Source organism: Grampus griseus, assembly GCF_964374135.1.
Source record: "Grampus griseus genome assembly, chromosome: 5".
Taxonomy (NCBI): domain Eukaryota; kingdom Metazoa; phylum Chordata; class Mammalia; order Artiodactyla; family Delphinidae; genus Grampus; species Grampus griseus.
The window spans coordinates 111,184,788-111,206,567 of NC_138998.1; the positions used below are offsets into that span (position 1 = coordinate 111,184,788).

The 21,780-nt window shown below is 34.9% G+C and overlaps 1 protein-coding gene across 1 annotated transcript in view; it reads left to right on the forward strand.

Moving 5' to 3' along the window:
* Positions 1-1,011: 1,011 nt before the first annotated feature.
* ROBO1 (roundabout guidance receptor 1) overlaps positions 1,012-21,780 on the forward strand; it is a gene marked incomplete at its 5' end in the record, with an annotated part of 773,404 nt that continues 752,635 nt past the window's right edge. The window contains 1 exon segment of the mRNA XM_082655117.1: positions 1,012-1,120. Within this exon segment, the coding sequence (XP_082511243.1) occupies positions 1,012-1,120 (109 nt within the window).

Below are 21,780 nucleotides of genomic sequence, written 5' to 3' on the forward strand. Positions count from 1 at the left end.
TATTAGAAAAATAAATTTTGTCCCAAAGCAAAAGGGAGCACGTCACATGGGTACAGTGTAGTTCCAAAATAATCACGACAACATTGCAATTTGCCTATGGGAAATAGACTTAATTGTAAAACAGAGAAGTCTAATTTGCCAAAATGTCTGCTCAGCTCACGAGTTGATAAGAATCCTTCTGCCGGAAACAGGAGAGATGGAATATACCAACATGTATTTAGAAAGAAACAAGTGTTTATGATGCAATGCTGATGAGTGTGCAATGTCCATGTGCCATGTACATTACATTTGCCTGTTTCATGGGTTTGGGATATTTTTGGCAGATTGTCTTTTCACATTAGTCTTTGAATATATAATTTACATAGTAAGAGCTAAGGAGGAAAGATAATTGTTTACCACTCCCCCTTTTCAGAGGTATTTTTGTCATGTCTTAGCAGCAGATATTTATATATACATCAAATCCCTTCTCCAAGACATTAGACAGAGCTTTGAGAACAAGCAGGGTTTTTTTTCCTTTCCTTAACAACTACCTCTGTTTGAAATGAGGTGTGTTTGCAGTGCCAAAATTAAATATTCAGATTCGTCAAGTACTGTAATCTGTGGTACAGGATGGGTAGGTGGGAAAATGCTGAAATCTCAGCTTTTTCCTGTTACTGTGTTATGAAAATTGTTGACAAACATTTGGAACAAGTGAGAGTTGGCAGGTGCAGGTTAGGAACTGGTAGCTGCAGAAAAGACCAGAGAAAATTGTCAGCTCATCTTTCCTGACGTTTTGCTTATGTATAGAGGAAGGTGTAACATCCCTTCTAATTTTTGTTAACATTCCCTGTATAATTCAAATGGAAATCCTGATGAGAACATACCTGCTTTTTTAAAATTTATGGGAAAAATAGCCTTTTTGCATTTCTGCTGAATAAAATGACAGGATTGGCTCCAGGGTTTTCTACTCCCAGGAAAAGCCTTCAGGTTCGTCTGTGACAGGACTCTCCACAGAGGTTATTTTTACCTGGCATGGCTGTGCTGTTACTGATGCTGCTGGTCTTGATGGCAGAAATAACTTCTCCTGTGGGTGTCTCAGGCAGAATGAAAGCTGGATCAAGGTGGAGAGGGGAAAAGAATCGTGAGTAACCAGGAATTTTTACTCTTGGTGCATTTCTTTCTTTCTTCTTTCTATTTAGGAATACATCGGGTCCGCCTAGTTTTGCAGTTCACAGCATTTCCAAGACGTGGTTTTAAGACTTAAAAATAATTTTACACATTAAATATGCATGCAGAATAAATGAGCTCAACCTTCTGTAGGCACCATACATCTGCAATATTGTTCTGGATTCCATTGCGAGACTTTTGCTTGGCTTCTCTAGTTAACTCTTACAATTCCTGAGTTTGGTAAAGGCTACATATGTAAGTGAACATTAGCTCTTCTACATAAAGCTCAGATATGTTACTCACATTTGTTGATATTCAAATGCTAGCTATGTAATACAATTTTTTACATCTAAGCATTTTGTTCTGAGGGTATCAAGAAAGGAAACTTAGAAATAGCAAATGTCATAGGCACTCTGATTTGAATAACTTAAGAGTCTATGCTTTACAACCGGGGAATTGCAGGTTGATAAATATATTACTCTTTAGAGTCATTAACTTCTTTATTCTCTCCCTATGGAAATGCAAGACCTCCAATTTCACTACTAAATGTGTTTATATATGTAAGGCATATAGTATTTAAACTACTATTTTAGTTTTAGAACTGAAGCTGTTTCTGATATTATTACAGGAGAAAGAATTGATTTGACATTTGTTTCCCTCTGAGCTAATTGGCCAGATCTAGCCACTGTCTTTTCTCCCTTTTATCCTCCCATAGACCACTATAGGTGGAAGGGTCCCGTGTGTGTGTGTGTGTGTGTGTGTGTGTGTAGAAAGCTTACATGTAGCTATATTCCTTTTCTCCAAGTTAGAAGTAGATGCATTCCTCTTCTCTATATCTCTCTTCAAAAATAGAATATAGAAATGGACCAAGGAATCTGCTTGGAGAAGGGCAATGTTTCTTTCAAAATGTCGTTGAATGCTCAGAGGAGGCATACCAATGACCCTATTTTACTGGAACTATAATACAATTCAGAAGGTTCAAGTAACCTTAGAGCTAATTGCTAAGCTTATGACTTTTGCTTTAATCATGCCTTTGGCCTATTTACAGTTTTGTTTCACTGACATGGAGTGCTCTGATGGATAGATCAATAGGGACTGTAGGCCTGATAAACTGGAAAAGTTATAGATTTAATTTGCTCAGCTTCCAGTTGAATTTCTCAGTAATCGATTATTACTGGCATTTTATCTTCCTTCCTCTTTCTCCTTTCTTTTTCCTTTAATCTCTTTTTTTTTCCTTCTCATGATTCAGAAAAGGCATACATATACATCTGATATTTACACTTTCCACAAATAACAAGTGATAGTTTTTACTGACCATTTCTTCTCTGGACCTGAAGATTGTCTTGATGTTCTCCCTCTCTGTTCTAAAGTGGAACCAGGAAATCTAAGTTTCGCATCCCTACTGGAGAATATAAGGAGCAATTCATTCATACCCAAAGTCCCAGAGTCCTCAGTTTCACTCCACACTTTGGACTTAAATCTAGTCACTCTAGCCCAAAATATTTGTTATAATTTTTGCTTATGTAGCCTTGTAAGTTTATAATATTTTCATGTCCATTATATGAAAATGTATGTACAATAATTTCATCATTAGCAAGGATAGATACGACTACTTGCATTTAAAGAAGAGGAAACTGATATACTAAAAAGTTAAATGACTTGCTCCAGAACATTCACCCAGTTAAGTTACAGACAGCTCTATAATCCGTGTTTAGACTTCTAATTCAGTGTTCTTTCCATAACCCGAAGCTCCCTCAGAGTACAGTCTGACTGTGGGAAATCCCAGTTGCTGAGTCAGCTTTGGGTCTGTTCTTAAACAATAGCCTCCAAATGAATCTGTTTGAGAATATTCAAGATGTTACTTTTTCATGTAGGCACTCCAGAAGTCTTTGTTTTGTCTGGATATAAATAAATATCTTTAGAAGAACATTAGCAAGATACATCCAGACTTTCAAAAAATTATTTTTAAGGAAATAATGCTTGGAAAAAATTGGGGATGGGGAATGGGTTGGGGAAAATGGGTGGAATTTGATAAACCAATTGTCCTAATGTAGGGACACAGTTTTCTGTTTTTAAATTATTTGACCTCTCAAGAGGTGACTGAACTGTAATTTCCTGTATTATGATTACTGTGGTGATCTTCAGTGCCCAAAACAACAGGGTAAGGGGGGGCAATTCAACATCTTAAACCCTTGTACTTCAACCTTTGACTTTTCAAATAAACCTCAGGGAAACACAAAATTGAGTGATCCAAGCATACCCTTGCGTTGAAGAGTTTGTGTGAGAAGAGCTGAAGAAATTCACTGAGAATTTCTCAACTAAGAGAATTCCTGTTGGGTTACAGATCAATTGACTCCCAACAATGAGTAAATTGTGACAGAAAGCTATGCATCCACTGGGGGAATTTGTGAATATATTTAGAGGGATATTCAATTTCCTAACTAATTGAGAGTTCTATATTAAACTTTAAAAGACAATGATAAAAGTCAAGGTAAGAAATCTCAGGGTTTCTAATTTTCAAAGAATGTTAAGTCAGATTTTGGCATGGATCTTCATGTCGAAGGAAGTTTATATTCTTTGTTGCCAATATCAGAGACTTTATTAATCTTTTTATTTTTGGTCACTTTCTATTCATGGACTTCTAAAAGCAGAAATAGACTACAGAGATCATTAAAGACAATCTTCTACTTCAAAATGGATTGCGTATGTTCTTTAAGAGATTTTATTGCCCTTAAGTGTTTCCGTTGCTTTCATTTTTTTCAGTAACTAGAATTTGATCATTTATTTTAGCATTTATCCAACTTTTTACATCTGCTTATAATTTTGTCTATTTCTTGAAATCATGAACTCAAGGAAGAGACTCTTTGTACCGTTTTCAGCATTTAGTAGAATTCTTGACACGTAAAAACTCAATGATTGTTTGCTTAAATAGTATATCATTTAAGTGAGTTCTGTGGAATATGTAAAATTATTGAATATGACCTTATTCTTTGACAAAAAGTATTGATGTACAAAGTTATCCATCAAAGTATTAGTTATTGCAACTATATATAAAAATGTAAATATAGAAAGAAAGGTAAGTAAGTAGAGTAGATCCTGTGAAATTAATCATTTTCAAACATAAAAGTAAGTTTTAAAAAACAGCAACATAGGTAATGCTTAAAATGAAACATTTGGTGAAAAGAGCCTGTACACATTTATATACATTATATGACTCAAAAAAGGAACCCATAAGGTCCTTCTTAGATAAAAAAGAACTGCATGCCATATAATTTTCAGTTATCTAGTCCTGTGTTTTATAGCACTTCTTGTTATCTAACTTTATCTCATATCTATTTTTGTATATTTATTTCGCCACCAATAGAATATAAACTCCAAGGAGGCAAGAACTCTGACTCTCTTATTACTGTTTTTTCCCTTGACTTTAGTAAAGGATCTAGGAAATACATTTATTCAATGAGTATATATTGATTGACTAATGTATGAAAAGAAATTAAATTAAAGGAAATGCCCCAAATTAAGAGTTTTCATTAGATAGTGTGATTATATATGATCTCTATTTTTTAAAAATACTTATTGAGACTTTTCTCGATTTTTTAAAGATAAAAATAATACTTTTTTTTTAAGGCAGCCATATCATCCAATGAAAAGACTAGATCATAGACATAGCGCATATATATATATATATATAGATCTGATGCTTTGGATTAATTTAGAAGGTATTTTTTATAAAGAAAAAAATGTCTCTAGTTTACAGAATCCCTTTAAGATTGCCAAAACTTCTACCCTCTGGGGAAAAAAAATCCCTCCCTGAGTGCATTTCTTATCTTGATATGTTATTTTTAACCTCCCATCACAACATTTTTAAATGAACTTTCTACAGGTTTTTTTTTTTGTTTTTTTGTTTTTTGTTTTTTGTTTTTATGTGGTACGCGGGCCTCTCCCGTTGCGGAGCACAGGCTCAGGACGTGCAGGCTCAGCGGCCATGGCTCACGGGGCCCAGCCGCTCCGCGGCACGTGGGATCCTCCCGGACCGGGGCACGAACCCGTGTCCCCTGCATCGGCAGGCGGACTCTCAACCACTACGCCACCAGGGAAGCCCTCTACAGTTATTTTTAACATTTGTTTCTTTACTTCGGTCACTGGCCACAGGTCAAGTGTTTCTTGTAGAAAACGTTTGAAATATTAGAATTACTGAGGGCAGAGCCCTTCAGAGATGCCCTGAAATTACTTAAATTTTAAATCTTTACAAAAAGCTTAGCTACTATTGCTCTTTCTCCAATTTTATGTTTCATCTTCACCACTTTATTGACACAATCCCCCAAGAGCTTATTGCTGCAAAACAGTTTTTAACTCTTCTTTCAAAGTACTAGTTTTGTAAAGCTATGAGACATTTAAATACGCTTTAAAAAAAAAAAGTTTCACTGTTTATTCTTTATCTCTTCTCTTTCTCAACAATTCATTTTATGAATTGTTGAGAAATACCTCTTGTAAAGAAATAACCATGTTCAGTAAGTTAAAACAGTATATAACTTTAATCCACAACGTAAAGTTACTGAAGAAAGAGTTTTTAGTATTTCTTGTTTCTTTTTTTTTGTAGCCAATGAGAAGATACTCTTGCAATGTTGATCACATAAGTTTCACATCAAAAATCAATAGGTTTATGGTGAGTTAAAATACAAGTAGTGAGTTACCCTCAGGGAAAGATTAGTATTGAAGATACACTAAAACACAGCCTGAAGCTGACAGTACAATACAGACATCTGGAAACATGAGAAACTGATAGAATTTGCCAGTGAGCAGCCCAGAGATGATTGGGCCCTATCAGAGAAAGAGTATAATGTGCTTCCTTGATGATAAAGAGACAGAACCAGATGTCATAACATACAGCTGACAGTATTCCCTTGCAGAGGAAGTTTTCCTTTCTGCAACCATCTGAGTTACCATATACAGTCAGAGGGTGGAGATCGCATGCATCACATTAGTAAAGTTCATGGAACTCAAGAGGATTATCTTTTTATCATGATACTTTGAAGATATACAACATGTCATAATGAAACTCTGGAAAGTGCACAGCATTTCTTTTAATGGAGAACGGTATAGTGTTGCATGTCTACAATCATTTGTGGTGTGATATTCTTGGAAGAACTAATGTGTTCTCTATCACTAATTCTTTATAAATTATAGCTGAAATAAATGACCATAATTTTAGAGGGAAAATTCAGGTACTTTCCATTCAACTCAAAGTGATGAAGAATATTTATAATATTTAAACTGTCATTTCTTAATATAAGAAAGGCACAGAGAGACTTTTTAATAGTTATAGCAAGAGAAGAACTGAAATAAAATAAATTTGACCACATATATCTATTTTGTTACTCTGTTACTGCAAGACACATTTGAGCTGAAGCCATTTAACATTTATTAAAATAATAGTTTTAAAGGACAAATAATTTTATTGTATTCTAGTTTTATTAAATGGTTATGGTAAGGATATGTTTTGTAAACAGTTAAATAATTATTCAACAGCATAGGCCCATTCTTCCCTTGTCCCTTCCCATCCGGTCAATACTTGATTGTTCAGAAAACCAGGTTTAACCGATAGCAGAATATGAGCTGCCTTTATTGGCTGACACCTAATCATTTTCTCTACTCCCAAGGAATTCTAGAACTAGGACATAAAAGCAACTTTGTTTCATTCCTTTTCTCCAGATTGCTAGGCCTGTTGTCCGAGGATAAACATAAACACCAGGGAACAGATAAGGATTTTACAGTTGCTTAAGTTTTGTAAGACTGAAACATCAATTTGGAGCTTGCCTAATTTGTGTTTGTATTGCACTGAGCCTGTAATTATGGTGAATATAGTTATGCTAATTTATACACTCATAGTTAGGGAGGACAAGAGTTATAGAAGATGACTTTGCGTATATATGTGTCACAAAGGTCAATAACTTAAAGCTGTAGCAAACGAAGAGAAAGCCAATTCCTGAATCATATACATTCCAAAGTAACTTTGTTGCTTCCAGTTCCCTTGGTCTCAAATCTAGGAACCAGGAGAAAGCACTCAGCTGTTCCATAGATGGTTAAGAAAACAGCTGAACTCAGCTGTCACACACATGAATAGAAAAGCAATTTCCCAGGTAATCCTTTCTCAAACCATTCCATATTGAAAGGTTAAGATTCTACAGAAGCAGAATTTCAAAATAATTAAAGAAACAGCAACTTTGATTCCATTTTGATAAAGATGATAGAAATTAAATGTGTACAGATATTATAAAAATGTATGTAATTCAAGAGGAGGAATGGGATCAATATCTGTAACCTCAGTTTTGGTAAGTCCAGCATTCATCCCAGCTTTTCCTACAGAGAAATGACTCTAAATTATTCCAGCACAATGATTTTAACTGTCTCTTCTATAATGATTTCAAATATAATGTTTTGGTTCTAACAAATTTATTCATAAATTTAAAGGACACTGAAAGAAAGGGAGGCTATAAGATTTTATTTATTTCATTTTATGGTACAGATGTGAGCCAACAAATTTGGCTATGTCGCTTTTTTCTGTCAGTTGACTACTATTTTCCGATTGACTTTGATTTTAAAACTAGGAATTTAAACTCATAAAAATTTAGCCCAAGGCTAGAGTAAAGCCACTGAAGAATATAATGTCTTTGAAAGCTTGCTATTTTGAAAAAGAGACAAGTTCAGAATTTTACTATTTACTAGTCCTTCTTAGAAACTACCTATTATTTGCCATTTGAAATTGATCTTAGGTCACAGAAGTGTTAAAATTGTTTTGTGTGCTAGAGCCCAGTTAGTTTTGGACAGTTTAATGAAGTAGAAGAGTGGGCCCATGGAAATGTGGTAATGAATGTATCACTGCTCTAACTTGTCCAAGATACACGCCAAAGTTGCCACATTCTCTTCTATGAATCTGTTTAACATTCCCACCATTAAGATTTTCTCACTCTATGTCAGTTTGGTGTGTTTAAGTAATGTAAGAAAACGCTGAGCAGGCTCAAAGTAGCACAGTCTTGGTTCATCTCTCATTGTTACCATGAAGAAAAGAATCCACATAACTATTAGTATTAAAATTTCTAGCCTTCCTACTTTTTCTAATCAGAGAGAAACAGAGACAGAGGGAAGGAATGGGGTTTTTTTGTGATGTAAGACTGTACAGTTGAGAAGTGGACTGAGAGTGAATGAGTGATAATTTGAAGATATTTTCGCAGCTCATTAACTTGAACCATTTAATGGTTAAATATCATAGAGTGCATTGTAACCTGAACAAAGTTTACGGGCAAGAAGGTCATGAGCTCTGCCAGAAATTGCATCAGTCACTGCTAAGGAAATTTCTTCTTTGATAAATGAAGCCATCATGAAAATAATCATCAAAATCATTTCCCCGTGAAAAGTAATGCATACTCTACAGGCCGTCCACCCCAAATTTAATTTTGGAAAAAACAGTTAAGAAGTCTCCAATACGTTTCAAAATCATTATATCATATGGAGTCGATAAGAGCAGGCACCCTGGAGACAGACATACCAAGATCCAAATCCAATCTTTCACCCTACATATATGTTGTGAGAACTGACATAATCTCTCTGGGTCTCTGTTTTTATTTGTTAAGTGGAGAAAACTATAATTTTTCCCACAAATTGTGAAGATTTACCACACTGACCAGAAAGTTTTGGTACCCAAATGTTCAGACATTGGGATTCTGATTGTGGTGGTTGTAATAATTATTATTACTGCTGTTGAGATTATTAATAGTAAATTTTTCTTCCCCTGAAAAATGGCTTTTTTTTTTTTTTTCGGTTTATTGCTCATACTTCTCTGTAATACCACCAACAGAAAGAAATCTCTTTCCTGAGTGCATATTACTTGGTTGGTACAGAGCCCAGATCATTGTATGCAGTGAGAAAACGTAACAATGGCAATGAAGGAACACTGATACGTGTCTATTATGGTCTACAATACCAAGAAATATGTTGGCAACCTTTAAAGACAAAAAACCGGGAAATATATTTTAACGCAATAAGAATTTCTCTCCAGACTGAAAACATTAAAAATTCAAATCAAACCACAAATCTAATCTTATTTATGCTTATTTTTTTGATTCTATTATAAATTTATAAGGTATTGTGATAAATGCTGAGAAAGGAAATTATCTTGTATTTTGAGATTTATACCCTCAAAAATTAAAGACAGAATGAACAATAGGTCATATATCATATCAAATAATTGTAAAAAAAAAGAGTCAAATGTGTTTAACAGATAAAATTTAGAAATCAGTTAAACAATATGTCCTATACATGTGTACACATTCATGCACAGGCACATTTATATAAATATTATGTATATATACATCTATATGATACAATATACATATAAAACATCCAAGTATAACTATGATTATTTCTCTCTGAAAAGTTACTTGAAAGAGAACTTAAGATACCCATAAATGATGCCAGGATTAAATCTTAAAGGAAATTAGAGAAATTCAAATACTCTGTCTTTGTCAAGAATTCACTTTATTTTTACGGCTATATAATATGTTTTCATTTTATGTGCTAGAAATTATTGAAGATCACTTGGTTTTATTTGCAGAGTGCCCATATTTATCGCCCCCCCCCCTTTTCTGACATTGTTGATCAAGAAGTATACTGACTTCACTGATCATTGATTCATGATGGGCCCACACTTGAGTTTACAAATTCACATTGGATGTGTGTGAGTATTCAAAGTCATTTAAATTCTTTCAGGAGCTTAATATAATGCTTCAAAGCTTAAGGGACCCTGTGTATTCCTCTTCATTGTCTAAAACCATGTATCCCATATTAAGCATTTACCAAAGGACTTAATTTTTCTTCCTCTATTATTAAACACTTCTTATGATGAAGAAAGCAGACCCAATTCATATTTTTAATATCTACTCTCAGAAAATGTTAAGTGCTTTAGTCAGCAGTGTAGAAGCCTAAACATCATTTCTTACACCTTTCAGTCTTTAAATTTTAGGTAACTGTAGAGTCTTCATATTAAAACCCAATTTAGCAACACATTTTAGAGACTGATCTTGAAAGAGAGAGAGAGAGAGAGGGAGGGAGGGAAGGAGGGAGGGAGAGAAAGAAAGAAAGAAAGAAAGAAAGAAAGAAAGAAAGAAAGAAAGAAAGAAAGAAAGAAAGAAAGAAAGAAAGAAAGAAAAGGAAGGAAGGAAGAAAGAAAGAAAGAAAGAAAGGAAGGAAGAGAGAGAGAGAGAGGGAGGGAGGAAGGAAGGAAGGAAAGAAGGAAGGTAGGGAGGGAGGGAGGAAAGAGGGCAAAGGGGGAAGGAAAACAGGGAAAAGGCAAACATTCCACAGTCAACCAGTAAGCTTGGGGAACCTACCCATCTTGGATTTTGTTTGTTATCTCAAATATAAATATGGTTGTATATATGTTTCCTCTGCTTTTAATCTGCACTCTGTTAAGGAGTTAGTAATTATTCAGCAGGTCGTCTTTTTTTGTGGTGCGCGGGATGCAGGCAGACTCTCAACCACTGCACCTCCAGGGAAGCCCAGGTGGTCATTTTTGATGGCACTATTTCTTCTCCTTTTGTCAAATTGTATTTCCAAAATTAAATTATTTATTATAAGATGAACAGGCCCATAAAACTTAGGGAAAACTGTGAGGCTATCTTAGAATTATGTTTACCAACTCATTGACTTACTTAATAAAACCCATCCAGTAACACATTTAAACACAAATTAGCCAACTAGCCAAAATTCTAATACTGATTTTTTTTTAAATGCCTTTATGTCTCCCTCCAATACAGTACACTTATTTGAAAAAAAAATTCTTTATAATATATACTATTTAGAATGCACATATTTCCCAGTAGGAAACCCACATTATATGAAATGACATAATGTCGTTCTAATATAAATGCTATAAAATCAAGTTCTTATCTTTAAATACTAATGTTATTAATACTTAGATGGAAAAACACAACTGAATTTTATTCTTATTATGAAAGATTGTTTTAAGAGCTGTAAAGTGAAGCCTTCAACGTAGAAGTGCAAATGTTTAATATATTGAGGGGAAGGGAAGTAAAAAATCTTTTCACATAGAAAAGACATGAAATGTGAGGGTAGTTTTGGGGATTCACATAAAATTTTTGTCAGATTGCTGCCAGAAATAATGCAATTAGAACATATGTTCCCCTGATATCACCATTTGCCAAATGTGCAATCGTGTGGGTGCAGGGGGTACTGTCATGGGTGTATTTCTTATAGAGAGACTCAGGAAGCTGATAGAAGAACTTGGAAAAATATTTCAAGATTTCGTCTTTTCAGCCCTCAGAATGGGAGAAAATATTTGCAAACGAAGCAACTGACAAAAGGTTAATCTACAAAATATACAAGCAGCTCATGCAGCTCAATATCAAAAAAACCAAACAATCCAATCCAAAAATGGGCAAGACCTAAATAGACATTTCTCCAAAGAAGATACACAGATTACCAGCAAACACATGAAAGGATGCTGAACATCATGAATCATTAGAGAAATGCAAATCAAAACTACAATGAGGTATCACCTCACACCGGTCAGAATGGCCATCATCAAAAAGTCTAGAAACGACAAATGCTGGAGAGGGTGTGGAGAAAAGGGAACCCTCTTGCACTGTTGGTGGGAATGTAAATTGATACAACCACTATGGAGAACAGTATGGACGTTCCTTAAAAAACTAAAACTAGAACTACCATATGACCCAGCAATCCCACTACTGGGCATATACCCTGAGAAAACCATAATTCAAAAAGAGTCATGTACCACACTGTTCATTGCAGCTCTATTTACAATAGCCAGGACTTGGAAGCAACCTAAGTGTCCATCGACAGATGAATGGATAAAGAAGATGTGGCACATATATACAATGGAATATTACTCAACCATAAGAAGAAACGAAATTGAGTTATTTGTAGTGAGGTGGATGGACCTAGAGACTGTCATACAGAGTAAAGTAAGTCAGAAAGAGAAAAACAAATGGCGTATGCTAACGCATATATATGGAAACTAAAACGAAAAAAAAAAATAGTCTGAAGAACCTAGGGGCAGGGCGGGAATAAAGACATAGACATAGAGAGTAGACTTGAGGACACGGGGAGGGGGAAGTGTAAGCTGGGATGAAGTGAGAGAGTGGCATGGACATATATACACTACCAAATGTAAAATAGATAGCTAGTGGGAAGCAGCCGCATAGCACAGGGAGATCATCTTGGTGCTTTGTGACCACCTAGAGGGGTGGGATAGGGAGGGTGGGAGGGAGATGCAAGAGGGAGGGGATATGGGGATATATGTATAAGTATAGCTGATTCACTTTGTTATACAGCAGACAGTAACACACCCTTATAAAGCAATTATACTCCAATAAAGATGTTAAAAAAATATATTTTGTCTTTTATGTCTAGGAAATAATGCAAACTCTTGAATTTACTATAACTGGTTGAAATGTTTTTCTAATTTAATAGTTTGGCTGAGAACTCATATTTACTGTATTTTGAGGTAAATTTACATTTGGTGACATAGCTTGGAGAACTGATCCACACACAGCAAGCTTTTCTGAATAAGTAATTAAGTATAAAACCATGAGTAAATGTGCACCTAATAAACCTAAGTATTCTAAGTTCTGTTCGGCTACACAAGAATCTTGTGTGAGTGAATCAGCAACTCGGGTCTTTAATGTCATGTTTTGATCATGCTTGGAAAACATCTGTAAAACGTCTGTCACAATTTTAAGAATAAAAGACAATGTCAGTGTGTTTCATAGTCATGTTCATGTAGTGTTATGTAAAGAGAAAATGAAAATGTCTACAGGTGGAAAAATATGAAACACCTTTCATTTATGCTCAGTGCAAGGAGCCATGCTCTCTTGTCAACCTGAAAGCGTCAGATGTTTTTCCTATAAAAAGCAATCTTGCTGTTTTTAAGGCAAGTTTTACGGAGTGCTAGATATGTGGTCATTTTCAGTTTATACGTAATTTGAAGTATTCTGGCAGTCCTCATAAGCTAACACGTACATGCCAGAATGTGCCTAATCACCTGTGCTTTCAAAATATATATTTAATCAGTATATAGTCACTCACTGAACAAGTTAAGAGACCTGAAAGAAGTAAGTGAGCTCTGCTCCTATCAGAGGGAAGAGTGTTCCAAAGAGAAGGCAGAGTAAATGCAAAGCTTTTGTTATTAAGAGTATGCTGGGCTTGTCCTCACGAGCAAGCCCAGAAGTTGGTGTGCCCAGAGGTCAGGAGGAAGTTGAAGTGGGGGAACAGATCACGTAGGCCCCTTACAGACCAATGTAAGGGTTTGAGATTTTAATCTAAATGGAACGGGAAGTCACTGGAGGAGTTTGAGCTGAAGAGTGAAATGATCTAACACTTTTATAGAACCACTCTGGTTATATACATATACAAACTGACAGCAACTCATATTTCTCTATTTAGTGCTGTCTCAGAGGACCTGCAGGTGCCCGCAGCCCCAGACCTGGGAATGTGTTACTGATCAGAGGACCCCAGTGGGCAGGCCTGACACAGGTCTGGCACCGGGAACTGTTCTTTCCCAGCACAAACTATGGCTCTTGATGAGGGTGGTCCAGTCCTCTGAGGACAGACATTCTCTTTGGGGAAGATTTCACCCTCAAAAGGGAGAAAATTTGATCATGTGGGGTGAAAAAAATTGTACTTTTATATGTGCAAAGCACAGTGCATCTGTGCTTTGAGGAATACCATTGGGATAAAAGTGTCTAAAAGGCTGCTTGGGGCTAGCAATAACAAATAAAAAAATGAGAATCACTGCTCTTCGGCAGACTTCAGAATTCTGTTGAGGCATTTGGTTGTTGTAATTACCGAAGTAGCGTTGCTGCTAGTACTTTGTGGGTAGAAACCTGAGATGCTGTATGTCCTGCAGTCCTTAGGGTGGTTCTCCCAAATGAAAAAAATTCAGATATCCCATTGAGAACTCATGTGGTTAAACAAATGTAATTATTTGAGCTTAGAAACTAGTTCTGTTTTCCATAGTAATTCTTACTATGCAACTGCCTTGTGAAAGGAGGTAAGAATGTAATTTATTTTGCTCAGATCACATCACAGACAAAGGTGTCACGTTTTGTACTGGTATCAATGATACATGTAACAGTCTACATCCTTGGCTGTCATATTCACAGTGATTCTACATATAGATGCAAACATCTGACTACTTCTTTATGTCAATATATGCCCAAACATTATTTGTTGAAATACAAATAATTTTAGTATAATTCATCTTGCTTTCAATTTGCCGGTTTTGTGTGTGTGTGTGTGGTGTGTGTATATATATAATTATATGATAGCTTATTACATATTTATTTTATTTTCAGGAAAATGAAAACAGTGTAATAGAAAAGGTGTGCTGAACTGGAAGGAAGAAACAGAGAACAGGGAAGACATCTCTAAACTTTTCAAATTATAGAAATTAAATGATTGAAAATCTAACATTACTAGATAGAAATTTGGCAGTGGATAATTAACAGTATTTAAAAGCTAATATTATAAGGAAGAGTAAAAAGTGTTTGCTTTCTAACTGCTAACTGCTAGTTGCTAACTATGTATGAGATGTGTATATATATGTGTATATATATATATACATATGTGTGTGTGTGTGTGTATATATATATATATATATATACACACACACATATATATGTACACTTTACTCAGTAAATACTCATTCTGGACCAGGCCCTGTTGTAAATATTTAATTTATTTTCATTTATTTAAAATTTTCAGTAAACACAGACAGATTTTCCCATTTTACAGATGAAGACGACGAGGCACAGAGAGGTTAGGTAACATAATCCAAAGATACGTGGCTAAGAAGTGGTAGAGATGGGATGCAAGAAGAGAACCCTTGGTTAAGGTTTAATCGTCATTTGGCTGGCATTAGGCTTCCTTAGTCTCTGAATGGCTGTTGTTTTTCATTGAATATTCAGGAGCACAATATATCAGGCTTACCAGTTGCATAAGTCATGATTAATTGTCTGCCTGTCTGATTGACATCTTATTTGTTTGGCTGCTTGTTTTGAATTTAAGATAAAGTTGCTAACTTTTGTTTCTTGAATAAGTGAAGATCATGTCTAATAGGATGGATCTGATCACTTATTAAAGTTGTTCTTAATGAATCTTGCTTGTCCAACGTGCTGATACTTTTCAGATATTTCTCCAGAACTAGAGAATCCCAGAAAAGGATCAATGTCACAGATGGTGAAATGGTTAGTGACTGAAAACAAAGTATTGATTACTGAGGCAAGACAGCTAACGAGTGTGTCTAGCTTCTTTTTTTTTTTTTTTGCGGTACGCAGGCCTCTCACTGTTGTGGCCTCTCCCGTTGCGGAGCACAGGCTCCGGACGCGCAGGTTCAGCGGCCATGGCTCACGGGCCCAGCCGCTCCGCGGCATGTGGGATCCTCCTGGACCGGGGCACGAACCCATGTCCCCTGCATCAGCAGGCGAACTCTCAACCACTGCGCCACCAGGGAAGCCCTGTATCTAGCTTCTGAACTGCAAATTTAGCTGTAGTCTTTGGTGTCAACTGGCTAATAATTATAGCAAACTCAACATATATATATATAGAGAGAGAGAGAGAGAGAGAGCGCTTTCAAAGTGCTTTTAAAGTTTTATAAACTAGAAATATTCTTACACAATAAATGTGAATAATTTACTATTTCATTAGATAGATTTTTAGTCTATTTTTCCCAGAGTTTTTTTGCTTTTTCCTTTTTTGTAATCAGCGAATATTTTTAATGAATGACAGATGGACTGATGCCCTTGCAGAGGGTTAGTTAAATAAATTAGAACATAATCCCCAAATAGAATCCTAGAGCAAATAAAGCAATGTTTATGAAGGGTCCCTTTTTAAAAATAATGTCAGAAAAGCTCATATATAATGCTGTGCAAAAAAGCGGGATGTAAAGATTTGTATTCAGTGTAATCTCCTCTATATAAATGTAGAAATACACGCCTATGCATAGGATTGTAGTAAGCTGCATACGCACAAGACGCAAATACTGGAAGGGAATATATGTAAACATTAACAGTGGTTGGAACTGTTAAGAATTTTTTATTTGCTTCTTCATATCTTTAGACTTTATACAGTGAGTATAGTAAATATTCTATTTGAAAAAGGATATTAAATGCTTTTCAGATATTTCTACACATGTATTTCTTTTATCTGACCTCTCATAAGATGAGAAAATTATTATCCTGTTGAGGTTCTGAAAAGACTGTGGAGATCTATGATGCCAAAAATTCAAACAGTTCTGCTTCTAAAATCCAATATAAGGCACTGAAATACTGTTCCTTATTATTTTAACTATTAAAAATAAAATTGACATTCTACTGATCCAGATCCCATAGTTCTAGAAATAATACAGGTAAAACTGCATTTTGTGTCACCATAAAAACGTGCATTGTGCTAATAACATAGAATACATATGTCAGCACATACATATTAGAAGACCACATAAGATAACTGATCAAGATTGTGACTCCAATTTTAAAATATTCTACTTTGTTTTAACCCTCACTAGCACCTGCCTATTAATATCCTAAAGTTGATGATAGGCTTCGTTTCCACAGATGACATTTCTATAGGGAATAGGAGGTCCAACAATAATTTCATTTATTCCATTCTACTTAGAATGAATGATATCTAAGTTACTAAATCGTGTTCTATCAACAATATTAAAAATGAATAATGAATAGAAACATGGCACTTTACTTATGTATCTGCCTTATTATATAGTTTCATTTATAAGAATTATTTATATAAAATAGATATATATAAAATATAGAAAGTATATATAAAACTTTCCTTTATATTATTTCATTTAATTCATTTGATTCTTTAAAAGACCTCTCTAATAGCTAGTACATATATCAAGAGTGTTTAAGTGATTGCTAAAGTTTACTTAGTTTACTTGTGCTTTCTGTCAAAGTATTTTCATGTTACTGCATTTTTTTTCTGTGAATAGGAAGCTCAAAGGGTGAGAGCCTGTTAATTGGACATACACACATCTCTAGCTCCTCCTGACACACAAACTATACACTCTTTTCTGATGTGAAAATTTCTCTTATGTGCAAGGTCTCTTTCAAAATCTTCAATTAAAAAGAAAATTCTAGGTCCTCCACCAAAACATAGATCTTACTGCCATCTAACTTCCCTGGATTTGCTTCATCAAATATTCCCAATTCTCTGGTCTCTTCCTGTGGTACTAAGAGACATCTGAATTCTCAGGGTCATCATTCATTGCCCTGTCATTTCATTCCCCTGCAGAATCCTAAAGCATTCAGTCTTGCCCAAGCTGCAGGAATTTTTTTTCCTACTGACTTAATGTTTCTATCATAACCATGGCAGCTTCTTCAGAGTTCCTCTACTTTATCCAGATGTTCCGGTCTTAGTGACCTGCCTACTAAACTAAAATTAATTATCTACCCCTTCAAAGCTGACTTTAGTCTTTTCCTTCTCTTTCTTGTTAATTATGTAACATCTTGTCAGACACATCAAATGCCTGTTAAAAAGATAGTTTCTTTATAATAAGACTGCACTTGAGCATGGCCCCCTTATATTAGTCCATTCCTTTCCTATCACTTCTCCTCCTATTTCTGCCATTTGTGATGGAAGTCTTAGCCGGTTAATTCATACCAGTCACTTTCCTTAGTTTAGACCTATTCCATCAGAAGTTTCAATCCTTCCCAAGATTTTAACTACATTCTTTTCTCTGAAAAGTCCCAGATTTCTTTTTCTAGTCTTCATCTCTATTTAATATCAAGCTAATGGATTTTTTAGAACCAAAATATGCTAATTTTTAATTTTTTCTCCAATTCTCCCCAAATTTCTCTTCCATGACAAGTGGCTTTAGGCTAATTGAATAGTGATTGCATTATATTCTACAAGAAAAAGAGGCAATGTTTCTTTGTTTTCTCTGTAAGGTTTGTGGATTTTAAAATACCTTTCTATTGACCTACTAAAAACTCTTCTCACCTCCCTCTCTGCCTTTGTTCCCCTTTTCTTACAAACATTGCCCTCTCGTCCATCATTTCCTTAGCTACAATATTTCCTGTTCTTTTAACTGTTTTCTAATTATCTACAGACACAAATTTCATAGATTTTCCACATTTACCAACAGTTCACTTCAACCTTTCTGGTTCCTTTCACCTCTTAACACTGACATGTCCAATCGCCCAACCCTGTACTGTTTCATTGCAGGCAGGTAAAACTATCCTCTATGATTCTTGGATACTTTCATTTAATCCTTTGACAGTCAAGTCCCCTAGAAAACCTTAAGTCAATTTAAATAATATTCCCCAATAATAAGATTGTTTTGCCCTTTATCTTCTATTGGAAGAGAGAAAGAGAGAGAGAAAGAGAGAGAAGAAGATAAGATATAATTTGTACTTGTCTTGTAGTCATAACTGCTATTATGGATCATTTTCTACAACATTTCAGTGTTACTATAAAATTTCAAATGGCTTTAGATAGCGAAATATTTGAGAAATCCTGTTTGAGAAATTCTTCATAGACTAAAATTTCCAACTGTGTTAGGAACTCGTTGAATTATTAAACCAAATGATTTTTAGCTCTGAAAGTGAGAATGACTCAGTTCTTTTGAAGATTTGACATTCTAATAAATTTTGAATGAAGTTTATTTAAATGCAACTCTTTGTGATAACTAAAACAACTAATTCCATTGTAAGACCTATAATGGAAATTTCTCTCTTTAGATAAAAGTTTAGTGCAACAATCCATTGCCTTAGAATGGTACTGTGTGTGTTGGTATAATGAACTGAAGACCAAAATCTCTTATTTTTATATTCATTAGTTGCTTAATTTTTATTCAGGCTTGCCATAGGCAGAGTTACAATTGCTATCTAGAAACACCAAATTCCTATTCATTTTTCTTTTAATAATCATATGTAGTCACATAGAACATTAGCTGTGGGCTATATTAAAATATTTTTCAAAATAATTTTAATTTGTCAAACTGTTAATTTTGTTATAATTCTGTTTTCTCAAGCATCAGTGGGGTTTACTTTGCACATTACAGTTTATAAAGGGCTATTCTCATAGGTCATCAATTCTTCAAAGTAATAACCTTGCGGATATGTGTCATTATTATCATCTCCATTTCCAGATAAGTAAACTAAAGGGTAAATGTTAAAATAACTCGTCTACAATAACACATGTATTTGCCTATAGTAAATAATTGAGTTTGACCTTAAACTCATGTCCTATAACTTTTGATTTCATGTTCTTTTCTCTAAAACTCAATGCTGAAGATACATGTGACTACACTGCGTGATAACTGATAAAGCATAGTAGGAAGGTATGGAAGTTATGTGTCTTAGAGACTTCAGAGAGACACAGCTTGATTCCAAAAGTGGAATTATCAGAGGAGTAAAAATCACACAGAAAGGGCTATTTAAAGAAATAAAATTAAGTCTCTTCTTTGAAATAAGAAAAATATCCTGAGAATCAGAACATTATTAAGGAAGTTCTATGATCTTACTTCTTAATGCCTACCCTTTAAAAATCAGCCTATCTTCCCAGGCCCTGACAGGGAAATACAGTATTTGTATTGTGATAGCAAACACTCATCAGCCAGGGCATCCTCTCACCAGGAAAGATTTCAGTGAGATGAACGCTTCCATGTCTTGACTATTGTAAATAAAGTTGCAATGAACGGGGAAGTGCATGTATCTTTTCAAGTTAGTGTTCTCATTGCCTTCAGATAAATACCCAGAAGTGGAATTCCTGTCATATGGGAGTTCTATTTGTAATTTTTGGAGGAAGCTCCTCCTGTCTTTACAGTAGGTGCACCAATTTACATTTCCACCAACAGCTCACAAGGGTTCCATTTTCTCCACATCTTTGACAACACTTATTTCTTGTCATTTTGATAATAGCCATTCTAACAGGTTGTGAGGTGATAACTCGTTGTTTTGATTTGCATTTCATTGATAGTGATGTTGAGTATCTTTTCATGTGTCTGTTGGCCATTTGTATGTCTTTTTTGGAAAAACATCTCTTAAGATACAATACCCATTTTTAATCACATATTTGTTTTTGCTATTGAGTTTTGTGAATTCTTTACATATTTTGGATATTAACTCCTTATCAGATTTCTGATTTGCAAATATTTTCTCCCATTTGGTAAGCTGCCTTTTCATTTTGTTGATGGTTTCCTTTGTTGTGCAAAAACCTTAGTTTGATATTATCTCACTTGTTTATTTTTGCTTTTGTTCCCTTTCCTTTTGGTATCAAATCCAAAAACATCATCAAGACCTATGTCAAGGAACTTACCGCCTATGTTTTCTTCTAGAGGTTTTATGGGTTTAGGCCATATGTTCAAGTGTTTAATCTATCTGGGGTTAGTTTTTGTGTGTGATATTAAGATAGTGGTCCAGTTTCTTTTCTTTTCGTTCTTTCTGTCCTTTTATTTTTTGGCGTGTGGCTGTCCAGTTTTCCCAACACCATTTGTTGGAGAGACTGTCCTTTCTCCATTATATATTCTTGGCTCCTTTGTCCTAAATAAATTGACCATATATGCATGAGCAGAATTATTTAAATGCTCTTAGCCAGTTCCCATTTGCTATTAATCAAACCATAGGAAACTGTTGATATTCAATTCCCTTTTAAAACTCAATTTCCTATAGTCTAAGCTAATTCATTTGAAGGTACGTGGTCAGTAATCTCAAAAAGTCAATTTATGAGCCTATGTATTCCCTTAAATTATGGAATATATATATTTAATAAAGGTATGGAATATATACATGTTATATAGTATATGTAGGAACACATGCACACACACACATATATAAAATGTAGATATAAATATCTAAAAGGACAAAAATAAATGAACGACAACCTTCACATTTATTTTTTGAGCATGGAATTTATATACACACATATGCTTTACTGATTCTGCATTTTTAGGATGGTTTTGATCTTCATCTTTTCTGTTTATGTGCATCCCTAATCCTGGGTTTTCGATGTTAGAAGGTGAGGACTGTACTTAATACACTCATAATTTATTGCTCTCTAAAGGTAATGGTGATGAAATTTGGACCTATTTCTGATGAGGTATTGAAATGGAGCAGGACCCTATGGTCCTCCCCCACCCACCCCCATGTCCTCCACCTGCCTTTTGTCTGTGAACAAACTTTAGCCAAAGAATAAGTTTAATCAGAGAAGTGAGAAAATGCAGAAGCAAAGAAAGGCAGTCAAACAGAACCAAACAATAATAGTCACTAAGCAAAGTCAAGGACCTTTAGTTCCTTTTCAAGGGCTATAGATAATATTCTGAGCCATATCCTGTGAGCTGTCTTATAGACACTGAAAGCTCCACCAGTTGGAAGAAGTTAGCTACATGATGGCCAGGCTGTAGCCATGACATAAGCTGCCACAGTTCCGACAGTTTGCCTCAAAGAAATGGAAACATACCGACCCTGGAACTGAAGACTAACTGTACCTAAAACAATCAAGACGACGCTGGTCAGACCACCAATGATCAATTTTAAGATGACTGTCAGAGCTGACTCTGCTGTTTCTTCCTGTAGTCTCCTC